The sequence below is a fragment of the Cibotium barometz genome, chromosome 64 (assembly GCF_041138505.1).
Source record: "Cibotium barometz isolate CiBa-2024 chromosome 64, ASM4113850v1, whole genome shotgun sequence".
Lineage (NCBI taxonomy): Eukaryota > Viridiplantae > Streptophyta > Polypodiopsida > Cyatheales > Cibotiaceae > Cibotium > Cibotium barometz.
In genome coordinates, this window is record NC_141109.1 from 25,228,383 (window position 1) to 25,247,881 (window position 19,499).

Consider the following 19,499-nt stretch of genomic DNA (forward strand, 5'->3'; position numbering starts at 1 on the left):
TGCTGCAGGTATGTGTTATCTGGCTCCTTGTGAGAGGAGGGGTTTGGCAGATTGACAAGGGATTAAGACAGAGATTGAACAGCATATGTATGTTTGAGCTGAGAAGATGTATCATGCTCTTGAGTTATGCCAGATGTATGCCCATGGCTGGCCTGCTTAGTGATCTTGGCTGATCAGAGGGAGGCACAGTGTGTTGCTTGAGGACACAGATCTGTGTGCATAGATCCTCTGTGCTGAGAAGGATTTGTGGGCAGTCAGATTGGACTTACAGGTGTAAACTCTTGGCTGGTTTTTGTGTTGTACTCAGCCATACATATTTTTCTAATTGAATAAAGAAATACCGCAAGGGGCGCCAAGCTTTGGGGCCAACAGGTGTCGCTGTGTTTTCAGATTTGGGCACGCTAGCCCCAATCTGTGTTTTGTTTTCTCATCTAGACTACAAGTGGACGGGTGATTGCTCCTACCGCACTTTGGTTTCTATCGGAGGCCGGTTTCATCACCTGCACCTGTACATGTGCCACATGGCAGTGCCACGTGTCAACTACTGACTGGGCTGACCCACAAGGTGCCTCAGCTGCTGCTTCCTGCAACAAGGTAGGAGAAAGACCAAAAACATGCACATGAACAAGCACACACGCATACCAAACATGTATCTGCATCCATATACGTGTACAAACTTACACATGCATATACAGGTAAACATGATTAGTGAAAGCTATTCAGGTTTACAACATAATTACAATGCTTTAAAAAAAAGGTAAAATACTCAGTCCTGTAACATACCCCCCTCTTAAAACAAAGCAATCGTCCTCGATTGTTCATTCAAAGGATCTGCCAACTGAAACAAAACCTAAGAGAGCAACGAGAAAGCTATGTCCTGCCAATTGAAACACATCTGAATAACATAAATCAAGAGCATCCACCTCGTGAATAGTCATGTCCCCCTGGATGCTTGACCTGCTCCGTTTATGGCCATCCCACAGGACCCACGATCAGCAGTACATCATGAACATGAGTAAACACTGATGCATAAAAGGCTAGTATCTATATACATGCATATTAAATGAAAGTCTAGAATAGGCGTCCCCATTCTCTCAAAAAGATCCGTATATCCATGAATCAAACCATGTGACTAGTACACATATATCATAGAAATCCCATAGGCAGATATACTATCAGTTCAGTATCTCGGGTGTGCTGATAAGAACCACAAGCGACTTCCAGATCTCATCCAAGTGAACTCTGTGACAAGGGAGCGGAGTCACCCCCCTCTTGAGTAACAGGTAGTACTCCGGAATCCACAAGTGAGCCTGTTGAAGCACTTTCTAAGGTAGGCTCCAAACCAAAAGCCTCGAGGTAAAGTTGAAGTATCCTCGGTGAATCTGCCAAGTCACCCTCCTCCATCCACATCGAATCCATAGGTGAATAGTTCACAAACTTCACCAGATATCGACATGAAACTTTTCCTCTGACTTTTCTTTCTTTATGTGCCAGAATCTGTTCCGGTTGAAGAATCTCATCTAGTTCTTCGACTTTTGGTTGTGTCTCATCAACCTGAACTATAGGCACCTCACCTCTAAAAGGTTTCAGAAGACTCACATGGAATGCATTATGAATCCTCCAATGATCTAGTAACTGAAGACAATAAGAAACATCACTCATCTTCTCAATCACCTGAAAAGGCCCATAGTACCGCATATTCAGTTTAGGATATAAACTCTGTTTACCCTTCATTTTCCTGAGTCTAGCCTTCTCAAATCTCAAAAGCACCCAATCACCCAAATCAAAAACCAATGATTGACGGTGTAGGTTTGCTACTTTCCTCTGTTTCTCGAGTCCTTTGAAAAGCCACCTTGACCTTCTTTTAAGCCTCATCCATATTCTCCACAAAATGATCTGCCTCAAAGATCTTATCTTTTGTATGTAGGATCAGAGGTACTTTCTTCCCGCCTTCCACAATCTCGAAAGGTGCCTTACCTATCGAAGTGTGAATGGTGTTATTGTAAGCAAACTCCACCAAAAGAAGATACTTTTCCCACTGTTCCTTATGATCCAAAACATAACACTTCAGAAGATCCAATACAACTAAGTTGGCAATTTCCGATTGCCCATCTGTTTGTGGATGAAAAGACGATGAGAACTTCAACGAAGTCTTCATGTTCTCGAACAATGCTCTCCAAAATAAACTCGCCATTCGAGGATCTCTGACACTAACAATAGATGTGGGCATCCCATGGTACTTGAAGATATTTGTCAAAAATATTCTCACCATTTGCTCTGCATTAATCTTCTTCTTGACTGGAATGAAATGAGCCTGCTTGCTGAAATACTCTCCCACGGTCTATCTGGAATAGGCAAAGGATGAAATAACCCAAGTGTCTTTTGACGGTTATACTTCACCTTCTGACAAATGATACAGTCACGAACAAAAGCATCAACATCCCTGCGCATAGTAGGCCAATAAAAGAATGCCTTCAAAGCTTTTACTGTAGCCTCAATACCACGATGGCCTGCATAAGGCGGAGCATGGCATTCTGTCCAAACCTTCTGCCTCAACTGAGATGTGACACAATTTGTCATGCATCATAAAAAATCCTTCCTTAAGAGAATAATGATCAACTCACTCTCCTTCAGTCAAACGATCAAAAATCTGCTCAAAATCTGAGTCATGAGCATACTGTTCTCGCATATCATCAAGTTCATGATGAAAGATAATAGAGACGGTGGCCACATGTGGTTTCCTAGACAAGGCATCCACAACCACATTCTTTTTGCCATCCACATGAACAATCTGAAAGTGAAACATGGACAAAAAGTTTGCCCATCTCATATGCTTCTCTGAGAGCTTTGTTTGAGTAAGGAAGTATCGAAGAGTCTGATGATCACTCTGAACAATGAAATCAATCCCAAGAAGGTAATGCTTCCAAGTAGAAAGAGCATGAATAATCGCAAGAAGCTCTTGAATGAGAAAACACATTCATATCATCAAAGAAGGTGCCCACAAAAGCACGGTGGGGTCGAAAAATCTGATCCATCATCCTGTTAAAAGTTGCTGGAGCATTCGTAAGACCAAAACGAATGACCAAAAATTCATAAAGTCCAAAAGTTGTCCTGAAAGCTATCTTGTGCACATCTTCTAGCCTGATGCGAATTTGATGATATCCACTCTTTAGATCAATGCGACTGAAGTAAGCTGCTCCCTGTAATCGATCCAAAATATCATCGATTCGAGGTATAGGGAATCTGTTCTTGATGGTAATCTTATTCAGTGTCCTGTAATCAATGCACATCCGCCAAGATCCATCTTTCTTTTGTACCAAAAGAACTGGTGAACAATAGGGTGAAGAGCTCGGCTGAATAAACCCTTTGTCCAATAGATCACGGACTTGGCTCATAATCTCTTCTTGTTGGGCTGCACTCACTCTATAGGGTGGCTTGTTCAGTGGTGAACTTCCAGGATTCAAATCAATCCCATGATCCTCAAGCCTAGCAGGCGGCAACTCCCCTGGCAAAGCCTCTGAAAAACAATCTTGAAAACTTTTGAGAAAGTCCAATCTTTCCTTGTCCAACTCAGATAGGTTAGAATCTATGGTATCCTGATTCTCTTTAACAAACACTAAGTAAACAAAAAGACGTTTTTTTATTAAACGAGAAATGACCGAGGCCGATACAACAAGAATAGATTCTCCTTTAAGCTTTACATCAAGAGTGTGTTCCTTATTCTTGTGAGTGAGAGAGATTTTCCTGTTGAAAGTATCTATTACTGCTTCAACCTTACGGCACCAAAAGCACCACCACCATAAGTTCCATACATACCTCCTAGCATACCTCCATATATACCTCCATGCATACCTGGTTACATACCATAGCTCCTAGTCATGCCCATGTTGGGTACACCCGTCATGGAATGAAAGACAGAGCCTCCGCCAAAGTAACCAGGATGAGAAGTATTAAAAGGGCTTCCATGGATAGGTGGGAAAAAAAGAAGAAGAATGGGGGTATGGCTGAAAATTTGGGTAGATGGGAGCCGAATGTTGAGGCTTAGCTTTCTTCTCAGACCCCTGCTTCTGTGGTTTAGAATCAGCTTTGAACTTTTGTGGAAAACGTGAGTCCTTCGCGAGTTCCATTAATCCCTCCATCAACTCTGCATCTTTGCTTCAAAGGTGGAATCATCATCTTCAGCTTCTGGCATATCAATTGGCAAGACTCCATATAAAGCAACGTTTGGAAGACCATTCCAGTCGCTATAAACCACAACCTTGTCTTCAGTACCTGAAGCAAATAGAATGACAGAGTCTTACCAGGAGATTTTGGAATCAGTAAAAGACAGGTTGGCTAAAGCACAGGAGTCCCACTCTCGACAAGCTAACAAAGAACAAAGGGATGTGAAGTTCTCGAAAGGAGATTGGATTTATCTTTGGATTATGAAGCAAAGACTGAAATAGGTGGGCAAGCAATGCCCAATGTTATCGTTCAAGAGCTTCGGCCTTTTCCTATCCAGAGAAAGATCAACGAGGTGTCAATGAAGTTGAAACTACCTCCGAGTTGGACCATGCATGACGTGTTCCATGTCAATTAGCTAAAACCATCTGTAGGTCAAATCTCTTCAAAAGTGAAAGCCAAGCGAAACCAGATATAGTTGATGAAGCTGAAGTGATGGTTCCAGAACAGATCCTTTTGCACCGCTTCAAGCATGGCCCAAGCCGAAGACAAAGTTAGTTACTCACAAAGTCTCAACACCAAGGGACCCGTGAAGCGGTTTGGCTTGACAAAGAATTCTTCGAAGACTATCCAACTTTATAGACAGACTATTTGGAGGCTATGCAACTTCCATCAAGTTTAGCAAAGGGGATGTCACATGCATCCCGCACTTGGATGCCACGTGGACATATCTGAACAAGAAGGTGCAGGACCTAGAGTGGAAACTTAACTTGCGGCGGGTGCCCAGGGGACTAGGGCCTTTGACACACTTGTTGATACCATCAATGCATATTAAAACATTTAAACATGGCCATAGCCTTAACATATCCATCATCACTTTGCATAAAACATAAAAACTTGACAAAACATCCACAAATGCTGAAAATGGAGCTTGCACATGTGACACCGCATAGAGGCCGGAATGGGCCGGCCCCCCTCCTCCTCGGAGTATTTTATCACCCAAGGAGAATAATATCATGTACAAGCTTTGAGGGCCTTACTCTCCCCACGGGAGATGCCAGATTATCCATATACAAATGCCATAACACAGCCCAACACGAGGCAACCAAGCCGGAACATAAGCAGTAGAAATGCCGAGCCAATACTATAATCCATATACCTCTGTGTGGGTACTGATTCTTCCCCAAAAACCACTGGTCTTCATGCAATAGAGCTGGTACAACAAGTGCAACGCTCCATTCAGCCGGTACAATAGGTACAATGGCTGGTATAGCCAGTACAACAAGTATAAATGCGGGTATAGCAGGTGCAGTTGCTGGTACAGCAAGTACAGTGGCTGGTACAAGTACAAAAGTTGGTACATTGGCTAGTACAACCGGTACAATGGCTGGTACAGCCAGTACAAGGACTCGTACAACAAGTACAATGGCTAGAAATCATAATAAATGATTAAATACCCTTGCCTTCAGTATTTCTTCGCGATGGAAGCCTCCAAAACAGTAACCAACAGCTGGTATTCTTCATGGGCAGCCTTCAAGAGAGAGAGAAAGAGAGTAGCCATCATTAGGGCAACCTGTAACGGTGGTAGGGGCTAGTGTGCAACAAGAGAGCCTCTATTAATGAAGAGAGAGGGCTCCAATTTATAGATTTGGGCCTCCCATGAGCTAAAATGGCAAGAGAAGGCTACAATGACAAGAAGAGAGCCACACAATAGCTGAAGTGACAAATGTGAGGCCACTTGTCTCACTTTGATCCACTTCCTAACAAGTGTCAGGCCACTTGTCTCACTTTGGTCCACTTTCTTGCCACATGTCCCAATCTAAGAGATGGGTCCTTCCATAAACTTTATCTCTAAAAATATCCCAACTAGTAGACATTATGTCATAGACACTTTGCCAACTCTTGGTATCTGCTCAATTCGAGGTGTAATGACGCGAACAGAATTTCCATCATCGGAGTCGGACCAAAAATAGCAACTCTCCTAAATTTTAGGAGTGTGGTCCTTTGTATTCTAGGATAACCCCCATTCCCAAAGCTTGTACTTTCCAAATATTTAGACATCCTGGAGTCCACCAAACCACTTTCATACTGGGAAATGTCCTGGTACTAATGAAACTCGCGGCGAGTGCCCGGGGGACTAGGGCCTTTGACACACTTGTTGATACCATCAATGCGTATTAAAACATTTAAACATGGCCACAGCCTTAACCCGGGGGACTAGGGCCTTTGACACACTTATTGATACCATCAATGCGTATTAAAACATTTAAACATGGCCACAACCTTAACATATCCATCACCACTTTGCATAAAACATAAAAGTTGGACAAAACATCCACAAATGCTGAAAATGGAGCTTGCACATGTGACACCACATAGAGGCCGGAATGGGCCGACCCTCCCCCCCCCCTCCCCCCCTCCCCCCTTGAAGTATTTTATTACCCAAGGAGAATAATATCATGTACAAGCTTTGAGGGCCTTACTCTCCCCACAGGAGATGCCGGATTATCCATATATAAATGCCATAACACAGCCCAAGACGAGGCAACCAAGCCAAAACATAGGCTGTAGAAATGCCGAGCCAATACTATAATCTATATACCTCCATGTGGGTATTGATTCTTTCCCAAAAACCACGGGTCTTCATGCAATAGATCTGGTACAATAAGTACAACGCTCCATTCAGTCGATACAGCAGGTACAGTGGCTGGTATAGCAAGTACAACAAGAACAAATGCTGGTACAGCAAGTGCAGTTGCTAGTACAGTAGGTACAATGGCTAGTACAGCCGGTACAATGGCTAGTACAGCCGGTACAATGGCTGGTACAGCCGGTACAATGGCCTGTACAATGGCTGGTACAATAGATACAACAAGTACAAGGATTGGTACGACCAGTACAGTGGTTGGTACAGCAAGTACAAGGGTTAGTACAACAAGTACAATGGTGAGAAATCATAATAAATGATTAAATACCCTTGCCTTCAGTATTTCTTCACGATGGAAGCCTCCAAAATAGTAACCAACAGCTGGTATTCTTCATGGGCAGCCTTCGAGAGAGAGAGAGAAAGAGAGTAGCGATCATTAGGGCAGCCTCCTGTAACGGTGGTAGAGGCTAGTGTGCAACAAGAGAGCCTCTATTAATGTCAAATGAAGAGAGAGGGCTCCGATTTATAGATTTGGGCCTCCCATGAGCTAAAATGGCAAGAGAAGGCTAAAATGACAAGTGGAGAGCCACACAGTAGCGAAAGTGACAAGTGTGAGGCCACTTGTCTCACTTTGATTCACTTTCTAACAAGTGTCAGGCCACTTGTCTCACTTTGGTCCACTTTCTTGCCACATGTTCCAATCTAAGAGATGGGTCCTTCCATAAACTTTACCTCTAAAAATATCCCAACCAGTAGACATTATGTCATAGGCACTTTGCCAACTCTTGGTATCTGCTCAATTCGAGATGTAATGACACGAACAGAATTTTCATCAGCGTCGGGCCAAAAATAGCAACTCTCCTAAATTTTAGGAGTGTGGTCCTTTGTATTCTAGGATAATCTCCCATTCCCAAAGCTTGTACTTTCCAAATATTTAGACATCCTGGAGTCCACCAGACCCCTTTCATACTGGGAAATGTCCTAATACCAATGAAACTCGCGGCAGGTGCCCGGGGGACTAGGGCCTTTGACACACTTGTTGATACCCAAAACATCCACAAATGCTGAAAATGGAGCTTGCACATGTGACACCGCATAGAGGCCGGAATGGGCCGACCCCCGCTCCCCCCCCCCCCCCCCCCCCGGAGTATTTTATTACCAAAGGAGAATAATATCATGTACAAGCTTTGAGGGCCTTACTCTCCCCACGGGAGATGCCGGATTATCCATATACAAATGCCATAACACAACCCAACACGAGGCAACCAAGCCAGAACATAGGCTGTAGAAATGCCGAGCCAATACTATAATCCATATACCTCCGTGTGGGTACTGATTCTTCCCCAAAAACCACGGGTCTTCATGCAATAGAGCTGGTACAACAAGTACAACGCTCCATTCAGCCAGTATAGTGGCTGGTACAGCAAGTACAACAAGTATAAATGCTGGTACAGCAGGTGCAATTGTTGGTACATCAAGTACAATGGCTAGTACAGCAAGTACAAAAGCTGGTACAATGGCTGGTACAGCTGGTATAATGGCTTGTACAGCAAGTACAAGGGCTTGCTAACACAAAGGGATGAAGGACTGTAGGTCAAGGGCAGAGATTTCTTAGCCAAGAAAGGTCAAGATTTCTGTATTTTCTTTTCAAATTTACATCATTCTAATAAAGCAAATACACCATTTGTGGTGGGGGCCCTACAGAGGGTATTTGGGACCCAACACTGTGTCCTCTCCTCTCTCCCTCTCTCTCTCTATTTTCTGCACCTCTTCATTTAGTTTTGTGCGTTAAAACAATTCATCTAAGCTTACTCCAGACCAGAAAGCGGAGGCAAGCAAGACAGGTGGCAAGTTGAGTGCTCAGGTGCTTTCTCAGTACAAGAAGGAGGGTAGATGTTTCTTTTGTCATACAAAAGGACATACTTCTCGGGAGTGTCCTAACAAGCCTCCAAAGCCCGCCGCCGCTGCCTCCACAGCTTCCGTAGTGAGCTCAGCTTCCACACAGACCCCAGTGGCTGTCCCTAGTTCTTTAAATCCTGGTGCTTCAGTTGGAGCAATTATTAGCCGGGAACTCGAAGATAAGCAGAAGGGCGCCCATGACCAGGAGTATGAGCGCAACGAATTGCTCAAGTCCTTTGGCTACATAGGTGGCCAGAGAGTCGTCGTCTTGTTTGACAGTGGCAGCACAGAGGATGTGGTCACGGAACATGCCGCTAGGCGTGCCCGTTTGGTCCTTTCTTCGGTGGACAAACAGGTTGAGGGTTTTAGCGCAGGCATGACAACGAGTGTCAAGTATGAAGCTCTAGGTGCTAAATTAGTTATTCAGGGCATAGAATTTGGTTGCCCCTCAACAGACATAATTTTGGGCATTCAATGGTTTCACAAGTTTCTTCCTGATGTCAAGTGGGACAAGCACACGTTCCAGATCAATCGGAATGTATCAAACGCCCCAGTGACCATTAAGTGTGAGCCAGGAATTCCGAACTTTCCGCTCATAAGCCACTTGCAGGCTAAGGGAGCAGTCAAGAAAGGCGCACATTGTGTGATGATATACATCCAGACAGCCCAAACGGTGGCCAATGCTTCCGAGAAGTACTCGGCTCTCCATGAAAAGTTCCAAAAGATTTTTCTTCGGATCTATCTCCCTCCTCCCCCCGTCTAGACCGGAGGACCACAAGATTGACCTCCTCCTCCCAGGCTCGGAACCCCCGAGCAAGTTTCCGTATCTGCCTTTCCAAGGCAATGGAATCGGAGTTGGACCACCAACTCCAAGAATTGTTGCAATCTGGCTTCATTCGCCCTAGTGTCACCATTTGCAGCACCGATCTTATTTGTCAAGAAGAAAGATGAGTCTTCCCGTTTATGCGTCGATTATCATGCACTCAATAAGCTGACTATCAAGAGTCGATTCCCGATGCCTTGAATTGATTATATTCTCGAGAGGCTGAATGGAGCAAAGGTGTTCTCGAAACTTGATTTAAAGAGTGGGTACCACCAGGTGAGGATTGTGGAGGGGGACATACCTAAGACAGCCTTCCGTACGAAACGGGCCCACTATGAATTTGTGGTCATGCCATTTGGCTTGACGAATGCCCCAGCTACATTTAACCGCATGATGATGCATGTTTTCCGAGATTTGATTGGAAAGTGTGTGTTCATATTTCTGAACGACATAGTGGTATTTTCAGCTACGGTTGAGCAGCATGACATCGATGTGGAGAAAGTCCTTAAGTTGCTGGAAAGCAATGAGCTCTACGTCAATGAAAAGAAGTCGGAATTTTATCTGTTCCACGTGAAATTACTTGGGATACATAATTAGTGCCGAAGGCATTCGACTTGATCTGGCTAAAGTGGCCGAGATTGTCAACTGGGAAGTACCTCAGACAGCCTATGACATTAGATCCTTTGTGGGTATATGCAAGGCATACTCCACCCACATAGACAAGTTTTATGATCTCTCGGCAAATCTCACCGATCTGCTAAAGGGAGTGAAGACAAGAAGGCAACGGATTATTCGAATGACTCCACGAGCGTTGGAGGCATTCAAGAACCTCAAGGTGGCTTTATCAGAAGAGCCTTGTTTAGCACTTGCCTCGTGGGACGAGCCATTTCACGTGATCACCGATGCGAGTAACATCGCAATTGGCAATGTGTTACAACCATATGGTCATCTAGTAGCTTACATGTCTCATAAGTTACTTCCCGCAGAAAAAAATTACTCAATCTACGATCGTGAACTCCTTGTGGTTATACAAGCCTTGAAAAATTGAAAACATTTTCTTTATGGCTGTGACTTTAAGATTCGCACTGACCATCAAGTATTACGCTGGATTCAGACAATGCCAAGTGCACAGTGGAGTGACCGGCAACACCGCAGGAGCTAGAAATTCCAGCAATTCGGTGGTATGATTGAGTACCTTCCAGGAAAGGCCAATCCAATGGCCGATGCTTTGAGCAGGAAGGAACAAGTGACTTCGATTCAGACCACTAGACTCGATCCTGTTGGTACAAGACTAGATAACATGATGAAGCATACGTACGCGGCTTCCGAGGAATTTGGTACACAGTGGGAACAGGCATTGGATGCCACAAGACCATGCCACTTTTTGATACGCGATAGTTGGCTTTTCTACAAAGGCCGACTGTGTGTCATGAAGTCGTTCAGGACAGCTCTTTACCGTGATACCCATGACGCCATTACTAGTAGTCATAGGGACATGAATTCAACTTTGGAGAAATTAGAACGGCAATATTATTGGCCAAATATGAGGCGAGATGTGTTTCCATATGTACGACGCTGTGAGATTTGTCAAAAGGTGAAAGCTCCTCGTGGAAAGAAGATAGGGTTGTTACAGCCCTTGCCAATTCCTGAGGCTCCTTTCCAAGATATTTCAATGGACTTTGTCACGAATCTACCTCCTAGTCCGAGTAAGCGTAATACGCAGTGCTTAACTATTATTGATAGATTTAGCAAATTTGTTATGCTTATTCCTTGCATGGCCAATGTGACCGCTGAGGATGTTGCCCAGTTGTTCATTCGGCATTGGTACCCCATTGGCGAGATTCCTAGGACCATAGTGTCAGACCGAGATGCCAAGTTTTACCAATCATTTTTGGAGGACATTGTTTGATAACTTTGGTACTAAATTGAAATTTTCCAATGCATTCCACCCACAGACGGACAGCCAGACAGAGATATACAACCAGTTGGCCTTTGATGTGCTGAAGTGTTATGTCCACGATCAACAAGGTAAGTGAAAATCTTATTTGCCTTTAGTTCAAGCTGTTTTGAATGATTCTTTTTCTTCAGCTATTGGCAGGACTCCATATGAGGCACCGTTTGGAAGACCTTTCCAGTCATTTTTGACCAGGACTTTGTCTTCAGAACCTAAAGCAAACAATGTGACAGAGTCTTACCAGGAGATTTTAGAGTCGGTAAAAGACAGATTGGCTAAAGCGCAAGAGGCCTACACTTGACAGGCTAATAAAGACAGAAGGGATATGAAGTTTTCGACCTTTTCCCATCCAGAAGAAGATTAATGAGGTGTCTATGCAGTTAAAGCTACCTTCGAGTTGGACTATGCACGATGTATTTCACGTCACTTGGTTAAAGCCATATGCAGGTCCGATCCCTTCAGAAATTAAAGACGAGGCGGAACCAGATATCATTGATGAAGCAGAAGCTATGGTTCCAGAACAAATCCTTCTCCACCATTTCAAGCATGGCTCAAGCCGAAGACAAAGACAGTTCCTCATGAAGTTTCAGGACCAAGGGACCCGCGAAGCGGTATGGCTTGACAAAGAGTTTTTCAAAGACTATCCGGCATTATTGACGGATTATTTGGAGGCTATGCAGTTTCCGTCACGTTAAGCAGAAGGGGATGTCACGTGCATCCCGCACTTGGATGCCATGTAGACATATCTGTACAGAAGGTGCAGGACCTGGGATGGTAAACTGGTCCCATGTGAGCCCAGTCCAGGACAAGTTAGCCAAGGGATTCATCTCAGTCGTCCGAGGTCAAGTGTGCATTGTCTTCAGGTGACCAAGGTCAGGTGTGCACTATCCTCCACATGAAACAGTGCCAGTCCGTGCTGTGAGTCTCCCTCTGGAATGATGATAGTGATTCTGTGTATCTGGTATGGTACTGGATGCCAGATCATTGTGTAGATAGTTAGGGTTTACTTTTAGAAAAAGGGGTCAGCCCATAGGGCTACCCCAAGTCTTTGTGTGGGGATGGGGATAGTGTGAAACCACCCCCATAAGGGCCAAGAAGGTCCTGGCTGAACCCACCAGCCATGGAGGGGTTGTAGGACAGCTCTAGGGGCATGCCAGGGGCACCGACTGCACATCAAGTATTCTGATGGCTGTAGGGCAAGTATGGGGCAGCCCATACAGGCTGCCTAGCCCCCAAATTGTGTGCGAAACAGTGCCCAGCCCTCTGTTTTCAGGGGCCTAGTGTCCAGCCCTCAAGGGAAGAAAAGCGCAGATTTTACTTGAATTAATTCAGCATTTAATGCTGAATATCCAATCGTGGAACAAAATATAGCTGGCCGCCTAGATATAATGCTGGTCGACGGCTTATTAGAAGTAGTATAAATAGGAGAGCCAAAAACCATTTGTGTTATCTCATAATTCACCAAGTGCTCAAGCAAACCAAAGAGACAGGACAGCAAGGGCTTGCTAACGCAAAGGGGTGAAGGACTGCAAGTCAAGGGCAAAGATTACTCAGCCAAGAAAGGTCAAGATTTCTGTATTTTCTTTTCAGATTTACATCATTCTAATAAAGCAAATACACCATTCGTGGTGGGGGCCCTACAGAGGGTATTTGGGACCCAATACTGTGTCCTCTCCTCTCTCCCTCTCTCTCTCTATTTTTTGCACTTCTTCATTCAGTTTTGTGCATCAATTCCATCGCGACAAGTGTTGAAGTCACCGATCTTCCCCCAAGCTTCCACATGTTACAAGAACATAGACAAGGGATATTACCCTCCGATGGAGATCTTCATGTAGATCCAAGAAATTACCCTTCCTCAAGGGTCTTGTGCAACCAATTATCTTGCAAAGTCTTTGACATATTGCTTGGATGTTGTCATCATCTCGCATAATGGGGATCCATAAAAATTAGCCTCCACATGACTGACTAATTTATGACATGACATGGGAACTGTTAGTATTTCATTCATCATTCTATGTATGCTACCCATATTTAGCACATATTTGCTCCCTTTTAATGGCCCTTGATTGTGGGCTGGCCATGCTATTTTTTCCCACATAACTCAATAATGTTAGTTGTACCAAAATGGAAGTTCAATAACATGATAAGGTAACACACACACTAAGTGGCTTAGGGTGTGTTCCTGTGCATGGGAAAAAACCCCTCCTAAGGAGAGTAAAAAGTCAAAATACAACATGCCAAAGTTCATCAAGGAAAGAAAAGTAATATCTATATTGTACTTATCCCAACTTCATAATAAAGTAGTTACACTGAAATGGAAGCCCTTCGATGGGTTTTGGGATCCAAGGTGTATCTCTCTCTATCCTATTACCACAGTAATTGCAAGGCTAGCTAGCTACAAGCTGAATATATGACTAGTCAATGGTCACTACTGAAATAAATACTAATATGCTAACTACTAACTAGCAAGAGTGACCAATCACCACAAGGCCACTCGCTAATAAATGAAGTCTCATGAGTCACCACTCACTCATCATCATCGAAACCTAAAGATAAGAATGATGAGTAGTCTTGATCTGTGAGAAGATTCCCATCAAAATCATATAGCGGCTCCCACTTCACCACGTCACATGGTACATCACTACCTAGTATCTCCTCAATAATGGTAGAGGGCCCAAGTCCCTCCTCTGGGAGAGTCTACATTTGGTGCTCCGGATCACCTCTACAAGTCGCTTTGGAGGCTCTCCCTCTCGAATGTGCATGTGTATACACCCTGGTGCCTTTAGAGTGGACGGACGACTCTACTACGCTAAAGAAGTGAGCGAAGTGGTCATGAGAGCTCAAGACTGAGCTCGAGTGACTCATCTATCAATGCCCTTGAGCTCTCGGTGAAGCTGTATGTATATCTCCTCCTCATCACATACTCCTCGGCATGTTGTTTGCAACGCTCAAGCTCCTCAATATCAACCTACATACCATGTATTCGCTAGTAGTTATTAGTGACTAGTCACTTTAAACTTTTTTTAAAGTACGGGTACGAAAAGCATGGTACCGGTACGGTACGTATAGAAAGTACCGAATGGATGAGTAGAGTACGCAATGCACCTATGGCCTATTCGTATCACTTACCAGAGTTCATCTAGGAAAGGTAGGAGATATCCAAAGGTCAAGGACCAAGATTTGTATTGTAGTTATTTGAACTTCATGATAAAGCAAATATAGTCCTTCGCTGCGTTTCGGGACCAAATCTGGTGTCTTCTGTATCCCTCTTTCAAGTTATTGCAACACATTAATTACACTGCGTGCCTAGACTCTCAGACCCTTCCTATCTAGGGACAACGGTGGACTACTTGGCACTACAGGCGCCAGTGTGGCTTTTCCCTCTGCCTCCCTCCGAGATAGAGCAGCCAGCCAAGGAGGGACCCCCCCCTTTCCTTTTCTCATATGTATATTTGGACTGCTTTTTAGCAGAGTGCTTTTTTAGCAGAGTTGTATTCAGCCGTACAGCTGGTTTTTCTTTATAACTAATAGAAGGATCTTTCTTTGGAAGAAAAAGAAAAAAGAACAGGAGGGAAGCCTGAGGATGATCATCCTCAATACTCTCCTTGGATCTGAATGTGGATTGGCCTGAGCAGTGGTCCCTCGGTGACTAGAGGGCCTATATCTAATTTTGGCTCCATCTGTTGCTAGTCTTGCCAATATCTATTGCTTTTCTTGCTCCAAAAACATAGTCAGAAAAACTTGGCAAAGAATTACCTAGATTGAACCAAATGGAATGGTTGAGGGAAGCTTAGTCCTCTCCTTGGTGAGCCACACCAAAAAAATGTTTTGAGCAGAAAATCTGCGTTACATGCGAGTATCAGGTGCCTGATTGAGGTGTCCACTCACACTCAAGCAACCCTTGCTATCGAAATATCCTACTCATTTAATGTTGAATTTTAGTCTTGACCTCCATCTTGTTGCTGCATCTTATGCCATGGCTTGCGCTTCGCATCACTCTGGTCCTCCTTGCTTAGCTACCTCTCTCTTGTCCATACATACATAGATTCATACATTAGCCAAGTATTGTTGAGGTTGGATGAGTTTAATGATGTGGTATGTACTTGTGCACACACACAGATGCATGCATGTGTACTACCTGACAAATCTAACATTCCTACAGTAGCGCGTACAACAAAGAGCTTCTAGGAAAGAGTACCTATTGGTTGAGCCTCCTCTGCTGCGTCCACCGCCATAGGCTTCGCTGTGCTTTTGCTCTTCTTTTGCTTGTGTTTCTTGGCCATGGTGTTGAGCTACAACGAACGTTTGCTTCAAAGAAAGTTCCCCCCCCGTGTGTGTGTTGTGGGAGGAGGAGGAGGAGGAGGAGGAGGAGGAGGAGAGCAAAATCCCTCGCCCGTGGAAAGGCCTTAGTTAGTGTTCAGTTAAGGGTTTAGAACTTTGGGTTCGAGGCAAAAATAAAGAAGTACAAAAATTATTGTTATTAGATTTGGAATGATTGGGCATTGTGGTGACCAATCATTTGCAAAGGATATTGTTGCTTAAATCTTGCTGATTACAATTTAATTTGTGAGCAGCGAGTTTCTTTAATCATCGATTATGATGCTCCATATATCGTTTGTGAGGCTGGCAGCATGATGATTAGGAATTATTTTCTGAGCTTTTATCATGGTGATTAGTATTTATTTCCTGAGCATTTATGGACATGCAGTGTTGTTCTTTGATGATGGATTTTTTATGGGCGTTGTTTATTAGAATAGTGATGTTTAGTAGCTTAATCCAATTGTAATCATCGTATGTGAGCATGGATGTACACTAGCTACGCATTCCATTCTCCACATACATATCGATTCACACACCACATACCCACATGCACAACATACACCACATATCCCACACACTTATCACTAATTATACATATTCATACTCATCTATACAATACTAGTACATATAAGTATTCATTACATGTACATAATATATACAATAATCAAACATGCCACTATATACCTAATAAAACATACAAACATATTTGTGCACAACATAAAGAGAGCGCAGCAGGTGGTTAACAATAATGATACAATTTTGCATGTTGTGCCATGTGAGGGATTCTCGCCTCTTAGCCTATTCAAGGATGAATTCTGTGAGGAGCTTTGCTTCCCCAACACTTTTTTTTGGGGATCCTAGAAGATACCACAAGCAAGCTACTACAAATTACTAGATGATTGCTAAATGGGAGTTGATTAATAAGAACATAAAGTTTACCTTAAATATTGAGAACTTGTTCTTCAAAGCCATGAAGATAATGATTCAAAAAATCATGTCTTCCACTTGGGTTTGCTTAAGAAAAGGGAAACAACAAGAGCACACTTTAAGGGTGAGAAATGTCACCAGTGGACACCAATATTAAACAAGTATTGCAATAAAAAATAGGCCATAGGAACTTTGAGCAATCGCACACATCACCTAATTACAAGGAAAAACTGAAGAAAAGTGTCTTCGTGATGATTTAATAGATTGGCCCACCCATTATTTTTGTGAAATTCTTGGCTGGTGAAAGATCATGGGAAAATCGGCGCGCTGCGTTGCATCAATTGAGCACAAATATAACAAAGTTTGACAATCAAACTATAGCAGTCTACGAGCAGATCCTATTACAATTGCTCGATATTATGTGTGCAGATTCCAAGCCATAAAAAAACTTTTGCACTCCAAGGCCAACATTCTTTGGAGGACTAGCATACTATTTCTTTATGTGACAAAGTTCCAAAACCGTGGCAAGCTAGCATGACCATGGGTTGTTATGGATACATAAAGCTCCTATTTTTGAAAAAGATCGAGATGAGAACGTGATGAGGTTCATTAATGAGTAGGTTGAGAACAATTATTAGAGCACTTGAGAGATGTGCAAACACACCATCATTGAAAGCCTTATAAGAACGGCAATAAGACATGTCGCTTTGCATTTCCATGACCACCAATGCCTTACACTGCAATATGGTGCCCTCTCACAACTATCTCTGAGAGCCAACCACTTTCATCCCAAAAAAAGAAGCGCATCAAAGAAGCTTTGTCTAATCTAGACACTCAATCAAACCTCAACTTTAATGAGTGGTTGATTACCATAAATATGAGAGTAGAGAAATATATCACTTATTTGAGAACCACAATCAGCACTCTAACCATCTTCCTCAGGAGAAAACTACAAGATTTCAATATAAACAACTTCAACAAGCACATGGGAAACTCTTTGGAATGTGAACATCGATATTCGGTACATTCTAAATGCACATAGAGTAGCAAGTTAATGTACTTCGTACATGACAAAATTTGATAGCTCTTTGACAAGAGAAATCAAGCAAAGAGTTTGAATGGTGTATTGCCAACAATGCAAGCAAAATAGAATGACTCGGGAAAATTGGGAATGCAATCTTGAAGGCACAACAATTGAGTTCCCAACACGCTATATATATTGTATTATCAATGCCATTGTCGAGTGCGTCTAGAAAATTTACTTTCATCAATACTGGCCCTCATAGCCAACGCACTTTCTAGCTGAAGAGAAAAGCAATGCTCCAAAGAATGGGAGAAGAAAGCATGGATATATTCTAGCCAGATATCATTCAGAAGTATATCTCACACCCTAACCAATTGTCAATGCTATGCCTTGCAGATTTTCCTGCCTCTTATAAATGCAATGGGAATAAATATAAGAAACGCAAAAAAAAAAACTTAAAAGACTATGATATGTCCCTTACAACAAACACAAAGATCTAGAGAATAACTACAAAGAGCAATGTTTGTTCTACCTTCCTTTTGGCACACATGAGAATGAGAATAGGACACAAAACAAACAATGCATGTAATATATGCCCAAAATACATATATTATTGCCCACAACGAAGCTAAATTCAATAAACAACAAATTCTTAATTATCAGGACAAGGGTAGGACTAGGCGGGAGTCAGGGCGATTCAGGGGAGTCTAGACATGTTTGGACGACCAGGGCTATTTTAGCTAGCTAGGGTTCCTATATCTAGGGGTTGGGTGGAGAGTTTCCCTATTCTCTTCTAGCAAGTTTCATGGAGGTCTCATGGCAGATCTCGCCGTCTCCACACATGTCTGGAACCCCTGAATAGCTTGACTCCCGCCTAGTCCTACCCTTCTCTTGACATTAATCCACCAAGAATCGAAGCACAATCTACTGAGGAATCTCAAATAAGCTCAGAAAACGCACTTGCAAACTCTGAAAATAACACAACTTTCCATTATGATCACAGCCTTGATATTAGCACCACTTCACGTCATATAGTAACAAGAGAATTTCAAATAGGAATGAATAAACTTCAACAACATTGTTACAAGAAACCAATTCCCAATCCAAGCAGCTGCAAGAACAATACATACATCTCAAGGGCTAACAATGAGCACATTGGCCATTAGCCTAAATAAAATATAGAGAGCCATGGACTACTCTATACAACACTATCTAGAATAAAAGATCCTACCAATCTATACCTGCTAGAGAAAATACAAAATAGCCACATAAAAGTTGATTGCAATGCATTGTAAGAGATGCACAGACTCCAACCATCTACCAAATAGATTTGCTACGACAACAAGCAATTTGATCAAACCAACACACACACTAAACACTTCATCATTGAAAGCACACATATTCGACATTCAAGCTGATGCTAGCTTAATGGTTGTAGATATAATGTGTTTGCAAGAAACAAAAATACAACAAAGTGATGATATTCCTATAGAAGGATTCCAAAACATACGCACCTACAAACTACATTGAGTTGCAATCCACTACACACCACATGTTAGACTCAACAAACAAAAATTATGGACCACTGTAGGTATAGAAATTGCGTGTGCAAATTTTTATGCACCCCAAAAGCTAGCAACATCCAAATACTCACAATTTAGAAGTCCCTAACTGTATAACATGTTGCACTTTTTCAAGTGTTGCATGCAATTCTGTGAGAAATTACAAAGGGCACAAACAATTC

General features: G+C 42.9%; 1 protein-coding gene across 2 annotated transcripts in view; it reads right to left on the reverse strand.

Annotated features, from left to right (window-relative positions):
- LOC147603459 (uncharacterized) overlaps positions 1-15,911 on the reverse strand; it is a 28,761-nt gene extending 12,850 nt beyond the window's left edge. Inside the window, exon 1 of one of the 2 annotated variants that reach the window (XM_086796763.1) lies at positions 15,683-15,911. In XM_086796763.1, the coding sequence (XP_086652889.1) occupies positions 15,683-15,767 (85 nt within the window). In that variant the 5' untranslated portion in view covers positions 15,768-15,911. The remainder of the gene's footprint in view (positions 1-15,682) is intronic. The other variant, XM_086796762.1, reaches the window with a different exon arrangement.
- Between the last annotated feature and the right edge of the window lie 3,588 nt (positions 15,912-19,499).